This window comes from Brassica rapa, chromosome A02, assembly GCF_000309985.2.
Source record: "Brassica rapa cultivar Chiifu-401-42 chromosome A02, CAAS_Brap_v3.01, whole genome shotgun sequence".
NCBI lineage: Eukaryota > Viridiplantae > Streptophyta > Magnoliopsida > Brassicales > Brassicaceae > Brassica > Brassica rapa.
The window spans coordinates 3,678,819-3,697,419 of NC_024796.2; the positions used below are offsets into that span (position 1 = coordinate 3,678,819).

Below are 18,601 nucleotides of genomic sequence, written 5' to 3' on the forward strand. Positions count from 1 at the left end.
GAATGTCACCATATTTCAAGTTCGATCCACCTGTCATATGAACTAAGTCACCTGGATATGGATTATCATTTTTTTATTTATTTGAATACCTAAAAGAAAGTTTATATGTGTCTTTAATAGATCTGGTTTTAAATTTTTTTTATAAAAGAAAAAATTGGAATAGGGGTGAAGATGCTTTTATATGAGTCTTCATTCAGTTGTCCGAAGCTACAGTTAGGCATATATGGGCTTGATATATTTGCTGAACTTTTAAATCAGAAGTGAACAAGCCCACACGAAAGTAGTTGACTCGTCCCTTGACTCGTCCGGGTCATCAAACTTCCAAAACTCGGTCACCTCTACAGAAACATCAATTAAAACCCTGGGCAAAACCTCCCTCCTCCCTCTTCTTCACCATATAAACCGGAAAACCCGAAATGTTCGCCGTTTCACCGTCGTACTTCTCGCCGGCAACAATCTCTCCGGTGAGTTCATATGCTTCGTCTCCAGGTTCCATTTCTTTCCCGAGATTCTTATTATTCCCTTATTTTAACGAATAGAGTTCTCTCTGTCCTGTAGAGCCGTAGCAATCAGGGGAAGAAACCTCAATTGCCGAGGAAGCTCTTGGTGGTGAGGGCAGGAGGTAAGAGGATACTATACGGTAAAGATAGCAGAGAGGCTCTTCAAGCCGGAATCGATAAACTAGCTGATGCCGTTTCCGTCACCTTGGGCCCTAGAGGTGAGACACGATTCTCTGCGATTCTTACCGTCTAAGAACATAGCAAACAGAGATTTGAAATTCTCTTCGTCAAGTTAGTTAAACCGGAATTTTGAATTGGTTTAAGTTGAATTTGAATTGGATTATGAGCTAACCCACGCCTGCTTAGAGACGTCTTTAAGTGATAATGAAATGATTTTTTTTTTGGAACGCAGGGCGTAATGTAGTGTTGGCTGAATCAGATACAATCAAAGTGATTAACGATGGTGTCACCATTGCTAAATCCATTGAGCTACCTGACACTATCGAGAACGCTGGAGCTACACTTATCCAAGAGGTTATATACCTTCTCTTTGTTAGTTACGAGCTTGGAAAATACATAAGAGTGATTACACTGAGACTGGTTAACCTCTATGTTTTTGTAGGTTGCGATTAAAATGAACGAATCAGCAGGTGATGGGACGACCACTGCAATTATTTTGGCTAGAGAGATGATCAAAGCTGGGTCCTTGGCTATTGCTTTTGGAGCTAATGCTGTTTCCGTGAAGAACGGGATGAACAAGACTGTTAAGGAGCTTGTCAGAGTGTTGCAGATGAAAAGTGTTCCTGTTAAAGGGAAGAGTGATGTTAAAGGTTACTTACTTCTTATTACCATATCTATCTTTTGGTCCACCTCTTGTCTTGGTTTGAAATGAAATTCAAAAGAGAGTCTTGTGTGTTTTGTAGCCGTGGCTTCAATCTCTGCTGGCAACGATGAGTTTGTGGGGGATTTGATTGCTGAAACTGTGGAGAAGATTGGCCCTGATGGCGTCATCTCCATTGAAACATCTTCCACTTCAGAAACGTCTGTTATAGTCGAGGAAGGCATGAAGGTTAGTTTTAAAAGCTTCACAATGACACAAAACATTGAGTTTCTGCGATTAATGAGGAATGTTTTCTTTTGTACAGTTTGACAAGGGATACATGTCGCCTCATTTCATCACAAACCAGGAGAAGTCTACTGTGGAATTCGATAAAGCTAAAATCCTCGTGACGGATCAGAAAATCACTTCAGCCAAAGAGTTAGTTCCTTTACTAGAGAAGACTTCGCAACTGAGTGTTCCGCTTCTTATAATCGCAGAAGATATCTCTGCGGAAGTGCTCGAGATACTTGTGGTGAATAAGAAGCAAGGTTTGATCAATGTCGCTGTTGTTAAATGTCCTGGAATGTTGGATGGGAAAAAGGCTTTGCTACAAGACATTGCACTCATGACAGGTTTTTTTTTTCTCACTCATTTGCACTTTCAGTGTTTAGATTCTAACATGAGAAATGATAAATGATGTAAAACAGGAGCTGATTATCTTGCCGGAGATTTAGGCATGTCTCTAATGGGCGCAACTTCGGATCAGCTAGGTGTTGCTAGGAAAGTAACAGTCACGGCTAACTCAACAACCATAGTGGCAGACCCTTCAACTAAACCTGAGATTCAGGCGAGAATAGCTCAGATGAAGAAGGATCTAGCTGAGACAGATAATTCATATATGACAGGAAAAATCGCTGAGAGAATAGCTAAGCTCTCCGGAGGTGTGGCTGTAATAAAGGTCCGGTTTTACAATAACCCTTCTTTGCTTAGAATGTGCTGACACAAGTCGTGATGTTTCTTTTTTTGAGTCCTCTTAAAAAGAATCAGCTTAACCCGGTGTTGATTCAGGTGGGAGGTCACACTGAGACAGAACTTGAGGACAGGAAACTTAGAATAGAAGACGCCAAGAACGCAACGTTTGCAGCCATGAGAGAAGGTATAGTACCAGGTGGTGGTGCGACGTATATCCATCTTTTAGACGAGATCCCGAGAATCAAGAAGACTCTAATGGAAGATTTATACGAACAAATAGGTGCAGATATAGTAGCAACGGTATGAAACCTGTTTTTTTTTAACCTTCCTGAAAGACCCTTTCAGAAGTTATAATCATTCTGTGTGTGTGTTTTTGCAGGCGCTCACGGCACCTGCAATGGTCATAGCAACCAATGCTGGTGTTGATGGATCAGTTGTGGTGGAGAAAACCAGAGAACTCGAATGGAGAAGCGGTTACAACGCAATGTCTGGGAGATATGAGGATCTTATTAACGCTGGAATTGCAGATCCTTGCAAGGTTTCAAGATTCGCTCTTCAGAACGCGGTTTCTGTTGCCGGTATTGTTCTCACTACTCAAGCGGTGCTAGTGGAGAAGATCAAGCAGCCTAAACCTGCAGTTCCTGAAGTTCCTGGCATACCCACCTCATAACCAAGCAGAAAAGCCAAACTCTTTCAGCAAATTTTGTCTGAATCCAAACCTTTGCTCACAAAATGGTGTTTGGATTTTGTCGTCATTAGTTAAACCTCAGAATCTGTGATGCAATGGTACTTGCACAGGGTGAAAAAAGAAAAGATTATTGTAATCATTGTTGCTTATTGTTAGCCTCAATTATCCGACAAAGCAACAGGAGATGTGCCTTGTAATCCAAGATTAATCCTAGTTACTAATATACAGCGTTTATATTATTTTGTGTTTATCAGCGTGATATCATTCGTTTATATAATTTGCAGCTTCTGAAACTAAATATTAATTAAACTCCTAGCACAAGATCTTATCATGTGACTGGTTCATATCCAAGTTAATTTAATTAAATATGTAACAAGGTGTGATCTAATTAATTTTACTATGATGATAATACGTGTTAATTGTCAAAAGAAAAAAAACAAGGTGTGATCTAATACTAGTGTCCTCAAAACAAGAGAGCTGCAAAGAAATAGGTCTGTATATATGAGTCCATCTTTGTAGAATCTATCAAAACCATAGTGACCTTTTAGTTTTGAAAATAACTTCGAAAATATAGATTGATGGATTATCGGTGCACACGTCCAGCATAAGGTAAACAAGATTTGTCTCAAAAGGAAAGATTTGAAAAGCATTTGCTTTGCATCATCGAATGTGGTCCTTAATGTTTTCATCGGTTTCATTCAGGTGGTTTAAATGTTCATGATGTCGTCATTTTCTCTTGGGCCCGGACTGGCCCTAACAAGAACAGGGCTAATCTCTCAATTTTTCAGCACATATTCTCGTACCACACCCACCCAATCACTAGACATGTATTATTGCTATACAGTAGTTATCACATGGGAAGTGGAGGTACGTGTCGACATTCCTATGGTGTTTGACTTGGAACCAAGCCAAGTTCTACCATTATTCTTGGAGAAGAAAGAAAAAAAGAGAGAGCTCACGTCCCAAATAACACTGCTCCGACGTCGTTTTCGATAACGACTGATGAACCATCGGTTTCCTCAAACTCGCGTAGCTTGCACTCAACTTCTCTCTCTAAGTTTTTTAAACTAATGTAACGCGTGCTTGTCACGCCCCAACACTCCTACCTGGCTCACACAATCCTTACCCTCAATCAAGTTTATAAAACCTTTTAAACTTGTTTTCACTAATCTTATTTTAACTTATTTTAATTAATATAATTATTTTGTTTTCAATGTGTTTTTGCATTTGGTTTGGGACACAACTACAACGATTTACTAATTTGTATAAAAACGGTATTCTTCAATTTTGACAAAAAAAATAATGATATATGGTTTTGTGTCACTAATGATCCATACCCTTTCTAAATTAGTACCACTGAAATCAGACAACTAAATAATAAACTAAAAATTACCCTATCTTCCCCTATATACCTTCAAAATTACATATCTTACCCATTGTGATTTTTTTGACACAAAAATATATTTTAGCGAAATTGTGTCACTGAAAAATGTGCTCTAATTGTGGGGGGGGGGGGGGGGTGGGGGGGGGGGGCGGGGGATAATATAAAATCAGACACAGACAGATAAAATTTAACCTCATTTTAGCTTTTAAAAAGTGTAGGTTAAAGTTAATCACAGTCATATACTATTGTGTCACAAAGAATATGTCAAAAGTTAAGCACCAAAAAAGGGGAATAATATATGAATAAACTATTACAGCACGATTAAAACTAATCATGATTGCGTTTATTAGTTCAACAAGTTCATGTTCATAAAAAAACTGTACACTAGTTTAGATAAATTATTTTATTTTACATTAGAAATTTTATTATTTTGCTGTATATTAAATAAAAACTCAGTTTTTGTAAATTATATCAAAATTTAAGCACCCAAAAAGGAAAATAATATGTGAAATAAACTATTACAGCACGATCCTTGAAACTAATCACGAATGTATATAAATTCAACGAGTTCACGTTCATAAAAAAATGTAGAGTAGTTGCGATAATTTATTTTATTTTGCCTTAGAAAATGCCTTTTCCCAGATTTTAAGGACTAGTTTGCAATTTAACCCAAAACCTTCAACCAAAATCACCAACTTCCTCAACAACCGATGGGTCCTTAAACGATTCGAAGACGAACGCATCATCAGATATACAATCTTCTATGTCGCAACCGCCACCACCGCCGGAGATGGATATCCAACCGCCGGCATTGCTCGACGACGATCCATCCTCCGCCACGTGGGATTGGGGAGATCTCCTTGACTTCGCCGCAGACGACGACCGTCTACTCTTCTCTCCCCTTCCTCCGGCGATGATTACGACGCAATCTGAATCCTATCCTTCTCCCGATGAATCGGGCTCGGGCTCGGATCGGGTCAGGAAGCGTGACCCGAGGCTGCTCTGTTCCAATTTCGTGCAAGGGATGGTTCCGTGCTCGTGTCCGGAGCTCGATCAGAAGCTGGAGGAGGCTGAGCTGCCGAAGAGGAAGCGGGTTCGAGGCGGGTCGGGTGTGGTTAGGTGTCAGGTTCCGGGTTGTGAAGTGGATATAAGTGAGCTCAAAGGGTATCATAAAAGGCATAGGGTTTGTCTTGCGTGTGCTAACGCTAGCTCCGTGGTGCTTGAGGGAGTGGATAAGAGATACTGTCAACAGTGTGGAAAGTAATGTTCTTTTATTGCTTTTTTTTTTCTAGGCTTTGAGATTTGATCCTATGGCTTAATAGATACATACAATAGAGTTGATTATCAACATGGAGTCTTCAGGATCTTGATTGATTCCTGTTGTCTTGTCTGTTTGATTGGATTATGAATCTATCTTTATAGCATCTCCAACCAAAAAAAAACTGCAAAATGGAGTAGAAAATGCAGTCGTGAACAAACTGCATTTTCCACTCCATTTGTTTGTTTATGACTACATTTTCCACTCCATTTTGCAGTTTTTTTTTCAGTTTTTTTTGTAGTGGAGTTAGAGATGCTCTTAGTTAGTCCTAGTTCAAGTGATTGCTGGGACGAAACTAATATTACATGTGGTTTCTAGCCTGGGGGATTACGGGTTTCTACCCCTAACCTCTTGGTATTCAAAAAAAGAAGATATTAGATAAAGGCTTAACAAAAAAGGTAATTAGATTTTTAGTGAAAGGTTAGAGAGAGATAGGAAGAGAAATAAGGAGAGATGGGTGTTTTTGGTTGGATAGTGGATTTGTGTTTTTTATTCATATTGGGGGCAATTTACCATTAGATAACTTGGGGAGAGGCAGTTGATCTGTTTGAATGATTCCACAGATTTCAGATATATCATTATCCAACTCTCTTTGTTTTGCACTAAGCTGAGCTGAACCGGTTCAGTAGTCAATATTATTAGCGGGGATTTTTATCACTTTTTTGGTGGTATCGATGCTGGTTCCATGCTTACAGTGAGTAAACCATATGTCAGGTTCCACGTGCTCCCGGACTTTGATGAGGGAAAACGAAGCTGTAGGAGAAAGCTAGAGCGTCACAATAACAGGCGAAAAAGGAAACCTGTAGATAAAGGAGGAGTTGCTTCTAAGCAACAGCAAGTGTTATCACAGAATGATAACAGTGTAATTGATGTTGATGATGGCAAAGGTATACCTGAACAGCACAAATCATCTCATCATGTGGTTTCTTTGTTAATGCTTGAGTTCTCTTGGAATTTTAAGCTGAATCCTATTGAATATGTTATTAAACTTCAAGCAGATAATACATGCTCTAGTGATCAGAGAGTGGAACAAGAGGCTTCATTGATTTCTGAAGATCGGAATATTCCCACTCAGGGTTCTGTACCCTTTCCTCATAGCATCAACGCAGACAACTTTGTCCCTGTTACAGGTTCGGGTGAAGCTCAACCAGATGAAGGAATGAATGACACAAAGTTTGAACCTTCACCTTCTAGTGGTGACAACAAAAGTGCTTACTCAACTGTGGTGGGTTTCTCTTCAGCCATTCTTACATCAAAAACTTATATGTGCTTTATGAACTAACTTTTCTCCATTTCCTTGTAGTGCCCTACAGGACGGATCTCTTTTAAGCTCTACGACTGGAATCCAGCAGAGTTCCCACGGAGACTACGTCATCAAGTATACTCAAGAATTTTACATTACAGTTTAGTCTTCAGAGACTATGTTTACCCTTTTCGACATCTCAAAGAACTAATTTTCGTGTGATCAATTGAATTTGCAGATATTCCAATGGTTGGCGACCATGCCTGTTGAGCTGGAGGGCTATATCCGCCCAGGATGTACAATTTTGACTGTCTTTATTGCAATGCCAGAGATTATGTGGGCGAAGGTACATACTATTATCTTTTACTTATCGTTTTCATGTTCTTGATGCCATAACACAACATAAAAATCGTTTATTTTCACCTATTTTCTAAAGGTGCTCTAGTTTCTGTGCACATTTTTCCCTCTTAAGTACTATATACACATTAAAGTTCTTACGGGTTTTTGTGTCATGTCACTCTTTTGTTTCTGAAAAGTGTGCATTATCTGGAAGCTTGTGAATCCTCTCTTTGACTTTTCACCGTAATAAGCGTTTCCTTCCTTTGAGCAGTTGTCTAAAGATCCGGTGGCATATCTTGATGAATTTATTCTTAAACCTGGAAAGATGCTATTTGGAAGAGGCTCGATGACTGTATATTTGAATAACATGATATTCCGTCTTTTGAAAGGCAAGATGATGTGCTTTACTTTTTTTCCTCTGTTTTTCTTATTCCCTATCATACTAAATACGCATAATCTTGTGAGTCAGACATTATTAGTGTAAGTTTATTCTTATATGTTTTGGTTTTGACAGGTGGAACAACTTTAAAAAGAGTTGATGTAAAATTAGAGTCACCGAAACTTCAGTTTGTGTATCCAACATGTTTTGAAGCTGGAAAACCAATGGAACTCATTGTTTGTGGACTTAACCTTGTGCAACCCAAATGCCGGTATGGGTATCAGCCCTTGTTTTGATCTATGCTTCGTGCTTCTCTGGCATGTTTTAGTCTGTCAGTTATTATATGATGGAACTATATTTCAAGAACTCATCATGTGTTGGTTACGTTTCTTGGGCATGTGACCACTGCGATGACCTGGATAGGAAAGAATAACATGATAATGCTTACATTGCAGGTTTCTTGTGTCTTTTTCTGGGAAGTACTTACCACATAACTATTCTGTTGTACCTGCACCGGACCAGGATGGGAAGCGTTCTTGTAGTAACAAGTTGTACAGGATAACTATTGTGAATTCTGACCCTAATCTCTTTGGCCCTGCATTTGTCGAGGTATCCATTTGTTGAAAATATACCTTCTTACAAGTAGCTTTGCTTCTGAAAATAATATGGTCCTCCTCTAATCCTTTTGTAGGTTGAAAACGAATCTGGCCTATCGAATTTCATACCTCTAATAATTGGAGACAAAGCTATTTGTTCTGAAATGAAACTAATAGAGCAGAAGTTCAATGCTACACTCTTTCCAGAGGAGCAAGACGTTACCGCATGCTATTGTTCTTTGACTTGCCGTTGCAGGGATTTCAAAGAGAGGCAAAGCACCTTTACTGGCCTCTTGTTAGATATTGCATGGTCAGTGAAGGTGCCCTCTGCAGAATGCACTGAACTAACCGTGAACCGATGTCAGATAAAACGATACAACCGAGTGTTGAATTATTTGAAACAAAGTAGTAACTCGCCCTCAATCTTAGGAAACATACTGCACAATCTGGAAACTTTGGTGAAGAAAATGGATCCAGGCAGTCTCATTCACAGTAAATGTGACTGCGACGTGAGGCTTCTACATGAGAATATGAATCTAGCCAGAAAGCAGCAGAGCGATGAAGATTCAAAGGTGAATCCAGTTACATCAGCGTGCTGTTGTGAGAGCAGTTTTCATAAAGACAAACCATCAAGAACATTAAACTTCAATCAGGTATTCTCACTAACATCTTATTTCCCTTATTTGATATAAACTGGACTTGGCACACAATCTTCACTTGTCTTACACATTTGGATTCTTGCTCCAGTACTGGTAGTTAGTTGTGTGCTTTGTGATATCCTTATGAAGATACATTAATGGATTCTGCGCAAAATCTTACTCTTTTAAGTGGTTTTGCATACTAACATTCCCTCCCCTTTGTGTTTACAGGATCCGGAAGCAGGATTAGATTGTAAGGAGAGGATACAAGCGGCTTCACCAGATACTGGCGTTAATGAAACGGATCCTCTTTTAAAGAAAGAGGTTGTCATGAACGTAAGTGACAAAGGAGACTGGCCGAGGAAGTCCTGTATACCAATACACTCTGCCCAAACAATCAGGTCCCGTCAAACTGCTTTCTTAATCACTACATTCGTTGTCTGCTTTGCGGTCTGTGCGGTTATCTACCATCCAAACAAGGTCACACAGTTTGCAGTGGCGATCCGAGCGAGATTGGCGCACAAACTTTGATACAAAGTTCAATGGCAGAGACTCTCATATTAACCCCGTGAAAGTGTGTTCATCAAAGAAAGCTTGAAGGGAGCTGTTTTAAAAAAGCTTGTCTCAGCTTTCAACAGGGCTCAGCTACAGCTTCGCAGATCAGATGAGTTTTCCTTGCTCTTTCTCTGTGTTCATCTTCTTCCCAATTTCTTAATGACTGGTGGTGGTGCTTCAACTGTAATAACAAGAAATGGTCTGCTCAGTGATCTTATTTTTCCTCATAGAATAGTGTTATATATAATGGGGTTTGCTTTAGCTGACTGTGTAATGTTTGTTTTTGGTCTAAAAATGATTCTTGGACAAATAATAATCGTAATTTAGTCTTATATACATTTGTTCTGCTTCAAGATATGGTCAGATATTGATCGATAAACTTTGTTGAAAACAAATGGAGATTCTCGAAAGAGTAGATTTAAGAGGCTACTTTAGGAGTTTTGCTTCTAGACTCGATGATGTGAACCAATCTGCGCTTTGAAGAACAAAGGAAGAAATGGAACACGCCACCAAGTTGAGAGAGAGCAACACAAAAATACTTATAACCACTCAAAGATTTGATTGAATGTATATGCTTCCTGGCTACTCTTTGGACTCATTTGATTGATAAAGCTTCCAAATATACGTGTGCTAAATCTTAAACATGGCATTCAATAAGCCCACCGGGAGAGGGGTCTCTTATGGGACTACGTCAAGACCAAATCTTCACCCCCATCCCAAGAGAAGAAGAAGATCTAGGCTTTGACCCACCTTATAGTGTTGAACCTGCCCAAATTAACACTCTCCGGGTGCAAGAAGTCAGAGAACACCCTGCACGCATTAGATCAATTATTGTTAGCCCCCCTGAGACGACGGAAACATCTCCTCTGCAACAACAGTTAATCCCTGAGCTGCAGGAGGAAGAAACTCTTAATGACTTCCAAAACAAAGTAAGGGAAAGAACGGTGCGACATCATAAAGCAAGATCACCACGAAGCGGAACTAATGTCCTGCGAGGAGCCAGCACAAAGAAAAGAAGATTATCACAAATTCTTCACTCACCAGGAGCTAACAAAAAACAAAAGAATGATGTACCAAACAAAGGACGTACTCGCGGGGAAGCTTCAAAGTCGGGTAACAAGGCATCAGAGAACCCAAAGAACCCACCTATCCAACTAATTCCAGCTATGTCGAAGAAGAAAATGGATTTTCGGGTTCCCCCTCCCCAGGCTCCTTAGTCGTTCTGAGCTGGAACTGTTGTGGGTTGGGGAACCCCATAACAGTCCAGCGTCTGAAGGAGCTTCGGAAAAGGAAGTCTCCTGACATAGTGTTCCTAATGGAAACAAAGAACTCAGAAGAGATGATTAGGAAGGAACTCCCCTGGCTGAAAGAGGAAAATAACTGCATAGTTCCCCCCCATAGCCCCGGCGGTGGTGGTCTGATTCTCAGTTGGAAAAAAGACATTGATCTTACTGTCCTTTCTACGACAGACAACTTCATTGAAACGAGAATCAGTTCCAAAGGAAAGAGCTTCCTGACTACCTTTCTTTACGGAGAACCTGATCACACAAAACGTAATGCAGTCTGGAACGAGCTAACTACTCTACATGCTAACCTAAAGGAACCTTGGTTCTTAACAGGGGATTTCAATGAACTGCAAGATAATAGTGAGAAAAAAGGAGGACCAGAGAGAGCAGAAGGCACCTTTGGAGCCTTCAGAACATTCCTATCTGAAAATGACCTGTTTGATCTCAAACATTCTGGTAACCCTTTCTCTTGGAGGGGTAAAAGAGGTGCACACCTTGTTAGATGTCGCCTCGACAGAGCTATGAGCAACCCAGAATGGATGGAGCTCTTCCCCTCCTGCCGCTGTCAATATCTTAAATTCGAGGGATCTGATCACCGCCCTATCCTCTCCTACCTGGATACAACAAGAAAGAAAGGCCATAACTTATTCCGCTATGACAGACGCCTAAAAGATCAAAAAGAGATTAAAGAATTGGTAGCGGAGATCTGGCAAAACTGTACTTACCTTGGAGTAGAGGCTAGACTCGTCTTAGTCCGCAGAGCAATTTGTAAATGGTGCAAGCTGTTCCAGGAAAATAGCAAACAAACCATTGAGAATCTACGAGTAGAGCTTGATGATCAGATGACTAAGGACGACCCAGATGAGGACAGGATCCAAGATATCAATAAACTCATCCTAAAAGCTTATAATTCAGAAGAAGCATACTGGAAACAGAGAAGTCGACTTCTTTGGCTAACTCTAGGAGACTCAAACTCTGGCTATTTCCATGCAGTGACAAAGACGCGAAAGGCAAGAAACAGGCTAACGGTTATGGAGAATAAGGATGGCATACCTGTCTATGAAGAAGACCAAATCTCAGCGTTAGTCTGTTCCTACTATGACAACCTCTTCACTGCAAATCAAAGAGGAGAAATTTCTTCAACGATCTCCCAAGCGCTCAAGCCCTGTGTAACTCAGGAATGGAACGAGCTGCTTACCAGAGACCCATCACCGGCTGAAATAAAAGAAGCACTCTTTGCAATCCACGCAGATAAGGCTCCCGGGCCTGACGGGTTCTCAGCAAGTTTCTTCCACTCAAATTGGGAGACCATCGGCCAATCGATCATCACTGAGATCCAAGAGTTCTTCTCCACGGGCGTATTGTCACCAACATTGAATGTGACTCATGTTAGGCTGATCCCTAAGACATTAGGAGCGAAAAGAGTGGATGAATACCGACCTATAGCTTTGTGCAATGTGTACTATAAAGTCATCTCTAAGCTCCTATCCTTGCGCCTGAAACCCATACTTTGCTCCATAATCTCAGAGAACCAATCCGCTTTTATTCCTGGAAGGGCAATAACAGATAATGTTCTAATTACGCATGAGGTACTGCAATTTCTCAAGACTTCACAAGCTAAAAAACAGTGTGCAATGGCAGTCAAGATGGATATGTCAAAGGCCTACGACAGAGTGGAATGGGAGTTCATAGCTCAAGTAATGAAACGCCTAGGTTTTCATGAAAAATGGATCAATTGGATCATGCAGTGTATCACATCGGTTTCCTACTCCTATCTGATAAATGATTCAGTCTATGGTCTGGTCAAACCTCACCGTGGAATCAGGCAAGGAGATCCGATCTCGCCGTACTTGTTCATCCTATGCGGAGAGGTCCTCTCAGGCCTTTGCAGAAAAGCGGAGTTAGAAGGATCAATGCGGGGAGTTCGAGTTGCTAGAGGCTGCCCCCGAGTCAATCATCTACTTTTTGCTGACGATACAATGATTTTCTGCAACTCAACTTCAGAAAGCTGCCTAGCCTTACTACGGATACTGCGAGATTATGAAAGTGTATCAGGTCAAAAGGTTAATATTGCCAAATCTGCAATCAACTTCTCATCAAAAACACCCCCTGAGGTAAAACAAGCAGCAAAAGACTTATTGGGGATCCAAAAGGAGGGTGGGATGGGTAAATATCTAGGCCTACCAGAGCATTTCGGAAGAAAAAAGAAGGATTTATTTACCTCGATAGTTGATAGAATCCGACAGAGAGCTGCGAACTGGTCAACACGCTTCCTCTCGAGAGCAGGCAAGCTCACCATGCTCAAAGCGGTCCTTACAGCTATCCCAACCTATGCAATGTCTTGCTTCATACTACCCCAGAGCCTCTGCAACAGAATCCAATCATCATTAACGCGTTTCTGGTGGGACAAATCTCCTGACAAGAAGAACATGTGCTGGGTAGCATGGGGAAAACTTACACGACCAAAAAAGGCAGGAGGTCTTGGGTTGCGAGATATCCAACGGTTTAATCAAGCGTTACTTGCAAAAGTAGCTTGGAGAATATTAACATCACCACACTGCCTTCTAGCTAGAGTACTCACCGGGAAGTATTGCCATAAGAAAAGCTTCCTGGATGTACAGACCCCAGCAGTTTGCTCGCATGGATGGAGGAGCATTTTGCACGGTAGAGACCTACTCCAAGAACACCTAGGAAGAGCAATTGGCAATGGTCAGAACACTAGACTCTGGAAGGATCCGTGGATCTCACTCCAAGCCCCATTAAAGCCCTATGGACCAGTACAAGAGGCGGGACTGGACCTCAGAGTTTCTGATCTACTAACGGATGACCTTCAGTGGAACAAGGATAAGATCGATAAGTTCTTACCAGACTTTACAAAGCAGATCCAGTGTCTTAAGCCAAGCAAGGAAGGTGCAGAGGATATTTACGTGTGGCTCCCCCTTGAGTCTGGTGTCTACTCCACTAAGTCGGGTTACAACTCTAAAACCCAGCTCAATGCACACACACACCTGCAACAGAGAACCTCAAATCCTCCTCCTAACCTGGAATTCGACTGGCTGAAAGATGTGTGGTCAATCAAAACAGCGCCAAAACTTAAGCTTTTCTTATGGTCGATTATACAGGGAGCTTTACCTCTAGGATCAGAACTCCAACGTCGAGGTATGATCAATGCTGCTGCTTGCCCCCGCTGTAAGAAAGAGGAATCAGCTACCCATATATTCTTCCAGTGCCCCTTTGCCAAAGAAGTATGGCGCCACATTCCTCTCAACTCATCAGTTCACCTAGCTGATGCAGAGACTTTTGAATCCTATATGGGGCAATTCCGAAGCGCCCTCTGTCTCCCTCCTACAGGCATCAGATCACCAGTGCTCCCGTGGATCTGCTGGTCACTATGGACGGCAAGAAACAAGCTGATTTTCGATGATAAAACGGCTCAACCACTCGAAATAGCGACAAAAGGGCTTGCAGCTGCACTTGAATGGGACCTAGCTCAGAGCACCGATCAATTGAAGAGAAACCAAGTATTCCCCCAAGCTCCAAGCCGACGACAAATACCAGGAATCCAATCATACCCCTCTTGCTTCGTAGACGCAGCGTGGGATGCCTCCTCCAACCGAGCAGGTATCGCTTGGCATTTCACCAACGATCTAGGGACCAACTCTCCTCCAGGATCCCAGATCATAGACAATGTGGCTTCCCCCCTCATGGCGGAATCGCTGGCGCTCAGACAAGGAATCAAAGAAGCCCTAAGTCTAGGGAAGAAGTCAGTTTCGTTTCACTCCGATTGCGCAACGCTCATCAGAGCAATCTCAACCCAAAGTCAGATCAAGGAGATCTATGGTGTTCTTCAGGATATCAAGCATCTCTCAGCAAACTTTGATCGCATCCAATTTCTGCATATCTCCCGTTCCCAGAACAGAGAGGCAGACTATCTAGCTAAAGTGGCCCTTAAGGCCCATCCGTTTCCTTCTTGCTTTGTTATGGGCTAGCCTTTGGGTCTAAACCTTCATTTGTTTCAGTTTTTAAGTTCTAATATATTCAGTTGTTCAAAAAAAAAAAGCAGGAAAGACTCAAAGATATACGTGTGCTAACATGCAATGAATCATCCACCTTCATTTTTTTTTGTGGTAAAATCCAAATGAAAAGGAAATAATGCTCAAATTTTAATTTAGTGATGGATTAGTCATCAAAATGTCATTATCACTTTGGTATATGTTTTGGTGTTTTTGGTTTGGTACTTAAGGTATGTGGTTCCCGCTAACGATAGAATAAAGACGAGTGTTTTGATACACATATATGATACACATTAGGTGCTAAGGTCTCTCTACATATTTCTTGTTACACAAGTAACTCTCTCATCACTTTTGAAATTTACAGGCAATTATTGTCAGCCCTACCGGTTGGGCTAACGCAGCGACTATAGATGTGGTCTATGATCTGCTTCATATGATGGGACGTGACGACATACCAGTAGGTCTAGGGGACATGCTAGCATTAAACCAGTCTGACCCAACATCTCCATCCGTTGGAGATTGCTTGTATGCCAAGGCCATTCCTCAAGGCTGTGGCGGTTTTCTTGATTCCGACACTCTCTATGGCCTCGCTCGTGACCTCCCAAGAAGCGCTCGTAGGTACTTAAATATGCACTGTAATAAATAGAGTAGTCTATGTCGTTATATATATGATACACATTAGGTGCTAAGGTCTCTCTACATATTTATTTACTAACACTGTTTCTCAGATACATTGCAGAGACCTCAGTGGCACATGGAGCTCCGAGTAACACTGATAGTCCTGGACTTAGACAACCTTTGGCACTTGAAGTTTGGCAACATGTGACCAAATCCGTTAGTGAAGTGTCTAAGATCACTGTACTAACCAATGGACCATTGACTAGCTTAGCCAAGATCATCTCATCAGATAAAAACTTAACCTCACTTATCAAGGTGAGAATCTTCTGTTACTTTCTCTCGTTTGAAGATCTTTAGTTAAGAGAACTTTTATGTAAATTTGCAGGAAGTTAACATTGTGGGAGGACATAAACATTAACAAATCAGACAGAGGGAACATATTCACTGTTCCTTCAAATGCATACGCTGAATTTAACATGTTTCTTGATCCTTTAGCAGCTAAGACTGTTCTTGAATCCGGTCTAAACATCACAATCATCCCTCTAGCCACCCAACGCAACTTGACCTCTTTTGAGATGATGCTCAACAGTCTCAACTCTACTGATAGAACACCTGAATCTCAATTCGTGCACCAGTTACTCGCTAGACTACATGCTCTTCATCAGGATCACAGGAGCTACAAGCATGTGGTAGAAATCTCTCTAGTCTTCCGCTTCCTAACGGTTTAATATTCTCTGGTTTTTAAACAAACACTTAACTGTTGTTCCAGGGAATGTTCTTAGGAGAGGTTCTTGGAGCAATGGTCTTGGGAGGAGACCATGCTGTGTTGAAGCCAAAACTACGAGATGAGCAAGTTAAAGTGATCGCAGAAGGGTCTGAATCGAAAGACGGTCAGATATTGATTGATAAACTGCATGGAAGACGAGTAAAGATACTCGAAAGCATCGATTCAAGAGGCTGCTATGAGAGTTTCGCTTCAAATCTCAATGACAAGAGACAATCTGCAGTCATAGGAAGCTTTGAAGAACAAAGAAAGAAATGGATCACATCACCTAGCAGAACACTCAGAAGAAAGAAACAGACCACACCACCTAGCAGAACGCTTAGAAAGAAGAAATGGATCACATAACCAATAAAGGATCTGAGTAAGTATATGTGCTTACATGTTATTCTCTGGTTTTGGCGGAAAAATATTATTTAGCAATTTTAACAGAAAAAACATGATTTTGCAGTTTTAAAAGAAAACTCAATTTCAAGATTTTTGTAAAGAAAATATCTAATATTAATAATTAATATAAACTAGTTGTTTTTCTATTTATATTGAAAGATATTTAAAACTTTTAGATTTTGAGATGGAAATGCTACATCCAAACTGTACTTTTGTTTCATCTCAAATATCAATTTTTTTTTTTTATGTTGTGTATTTTGTTTCCAGATTCAGCATTTAGAGCTGATGCAACTGTGTCCAAATGAACAAATATTTACATCTAGATGCATGGCCTAAGTATATGTGTTTACATATTATTCTCTCGAGGTAACTGTTGTAGTTATACATATTCCAGTTAGAATAAGTTCACCAACGATAACAACTCTACAAGAGACATCGACATAGAGTTTTAGAAGAGGGTACGAGAAACAAAGTCTAACAAGCCTTACAGCTTCGCCTGCAATAGCCAGGAAGCTCAGCAGAACCAACCATGTACTCTGGGTTCTTCGTGCATTCCCCAAGCACCGCCCATCTCTCACAGCTCTCGTTCATATCCGTGCAGTTTCCACCGGGCGTCACAATCTTGTCAAATGAGTCCACGTGGATCCACTTAGTCGCTGACCATTTCTCTCCTTCGATCACAGGACATCCACCGTGAAGGCTCAACGGGTCAGGGATTGCGTCAGGGCGGAGGTTGAAGAACAACAAAGCATCCCCTTTCCTTGGTTTCACTGATAAAAAAAAACGTTACACCAATAAAACACACACACACACAAACCAAAAGTCTTGTTTTGTTTTGTTTTGGTTTCTTACCGGCAATTCCTTTCTTGGCACAATCAGAAAGGTCTTCTTGGTTCTCAGATAGTACCCGACGAGAAGGTACCTACAAAAACAAAAACAGATGTTTATGTAAAGAGAGAACAAACGAACCAATACAATAACTTCATCTGACCTCTGCATTGGGGAAGACGGTTTCTCCACCTCTTGTGACATTAGATAGGTACATGAGAACCGTTGCTATGCGGTGTCCACCACGGACAATGTTGACTTTGTCATGGAAGTAGTCGAAGTGAGCATCGTATTTTTGACCGTGCTCGTATCTCAATACCTGAATGTCTTCTCCATTCTCTGTCACAAACAGAAACCAAATGACTTCATCTTGTCAAGTTTATAAGATTTTTTGGTTAGCAGTTGTTGTACCTTTAGGAAGAAATGTCCAAGTGGAGATCTTGTCTTCTATACCGGCAACAATGGGATCCTGTGATCAAACAGAGAGAAAAGATACAACTTCACATAAAGACAAGTAAGAAGAATCAAGGAAGGGAAGCAAAGAGAGAGAGAGAGAGAGAAAGATTGAACCTTTGCTTTGGGGATAAAGGTGCCAGAGCTGGTTCGAACCTCGCTGAGCTTGCTCTCTCCACTATCATTATCAGCGACAGCTGATCTCTTGAGGCTCGCTTTTGCCTTTTTACCGACCAAATCGAAATTTAGAACCAGACAAAGTTTCCAAATTAAAGCTAAAGATGAAATGAAGAGAAACTCACAAGCGAAACGATATGATCACATTCCAATTCCGTGAGGAACCCTTCATACACAAACGCCCTGAAACAAAGAAAAACCATATAATTCTCCGATTCATCATTGAAAGGTTCAAACTTTCCCAAAGATCACTCGAGGGCAAACCTGGGTTTCGATGAAACCTGCTTGACTCTGGAAGGGTTAACAATGGCGCTAGTGGAAGATTGAATCAGGACGGAGAAGATGATGATAGCCAAGAACAATAACAATACATTATGAGACATCGACATCGTAGTTGATTAGATCTAGAATGAACGAGGGTCGGTACGAGGAAAGAGAAGACGGAACTAAGAAAAGACATTGATCTCGTAGTTTATTTATGCTCTTGTAATAACGACAAAACAGTTTTGCATGTCAGGTTTTTAGAATGTTGTTATACCGTACCGAACCAAATTGTACCGTACCGGATCTTGCGTATGCCCGGTCCAGCTCCATTCAATTTCAGATAATGTAATTATGCCTTGTCT

The 18,601-nt window shown here is 40.9% G+C and overlaps 3 protein-coding genes and 1 pseudogene across 3 annotated transcripts; 3 read left to right on the plus strand and 1 right to left on the minus strand.

Annotated features, from left to right (window-relative positions):
- The first annotated feature begins 219 nt into the window (after positions 1-219).
- LOC103851197 (chaperonin 60 subunit alpha 2, chloroplastic) lies at positions 220-3,273 on the plus strand. Its single transcript, XM_009128038.3, has 9 exons — positions 220-464; positions 559-718; positions 913-1,034; positions 1,123-1,330; positions 1,424-1,569; positions 1,646-1,952; positions 2,028-2,278; positions 2,389-2,592; positions 2,672-3,273. The coding sequence occupies exons 1-9, from the start codon at positions 417-419 to the stop codon at positions 2,960-2,962; spliced, it is 1,737 nt and encodes a 578-aa protein (XP_009126286.1). The 5' UTR covers positions 220-416; the 3' UTR covers positions 2,963-3,273.
- A 1,665-nt stretch (positions 3,274-4,938) lies between these two features.
- Positions 4,939-9,785, plus strand: LOC103851198 (squamosa promoter-binding-like protein 7). Its single transcript, XM_009128039.3, has 10 exons — positions 4,939-5,624; positions 6,397-6,569; positions 6,681-6,907; positions 6,986-7,060; positions 7,164-7,271; positions 7,536-7,653; positions 7,779-7,914; positions 8,099-8,252; positions 8,335-8,892; positions 9,109-9,785. The coding sequence occupies exons 1-10, from the start codon at positions 5,128-5,130 to the stop codon at positions 9,406-9,408; spliced, it is 2,346 nt and encodes a 781-aa protein (XP_009126287.1). The 5' UTR covers positions 4,939-5,127; the 3' UTR covers positions 9,409-9,785.
- A 5,301-nt stretch (positions 9,786-15,086) lies between these two features.
- On the plus strand, positions 15,087-16,708 carry LOC103851256 (annotated as a pseudogene).
- Positions 16,709-16,841: 133 nt separating this feature from the next.
- On the minus strand, positions 16,842-18,475 carry LOC103851199 (probable prolyl 4-hydroxylase 4). Its single transcript, XM_009128041.3, has 7 exons — positions 18,240-18,475; positions 18,101-18,158; positions 17,916-18,020; positions 17,757-17,814; positions 17,509-17,684; positions 17,370-17,439; positions 16,842-17,287 (listed from the first exon to the last, which is right to left on the minus strand). Exons 1-7 carry the CDS (start codon positions 18,362-18,364, stop codon positions 16,992-16,994), a joined length of 888 nt encoding a protein of 295 aa, XP_009126289.1. The 5' UTR covers positions 18,365-18,475; the 3' UTR covers positions 16,842-16,991.
- Between the last annotated feature and the right edge of the window lie 126 nt (positions 18,476-18,601).

Bases quoted from the DNA above. Each gene is read 5' to 3' on its own strand.
- LOC103851198 (XM_009128039.3), top strand. From the start codon at position 5,128: ATGTCGCAACCGCCACCACCGCCGGAGATGGATATCCAACCGCCGGCA. The intron at 7,654-7,778 runs GCAAGATGATGT...TGGTTTTGACAG, and splicing joins GATATTCCGTCTTTTGAAAG to GTGGAACAACTTTAAAAAGA. The intron at 8,253-8,334 runs GTATCCATTTGT...ATCCTTTTGTAG, and splicing joins TTGGCCCTGCATTTGTCGAG to GTTGAAAACGAATCTGGCCT.
- LOC103851199 (XM_009128041.3), bottom strand. From the start codon at position 18,364: ATGTCGATGTCTCATAATGTATTGTTATTGTTCTTGGCTATCATCATC. The intron at 18,159-18,239 runs GTTTGCCCTCGA...TCTTTGTTTCAG, and splicing joins CAGGTTTCATCGAAACCCAG to GGCGTTTGTGTATGAAGGGT. The intron at 17,815-17,915 runs GTTCAATCTTTC...GTTTGATCACAG, and splicing joins CCTTTATCCCCAAAGCAAAG to GATCCCATTGTTGCCGGTAT.
- LOC103851197 (XM_009128038.3), top strand. From the start codon at position 417: ATGTTCGCCGTTTCACCGTCGTACTTCTCGCCGGCAACAATCTCTCCG. The intron at 1,035-1,122 runs GTTATATACCTT...ATGTTTTTGTAG, and splicing joins GAGCTACACTTATCCAAGAG to GTTGCGATTAAAATGAACGA. The intron at 2,279-2,388 runs GTCCGGTTTTAC...GTGTTGATTCAG, and splicing joins GAGGTGTGGCTGTAATAAAG to GTGGGAGGTCACACTGAGAC.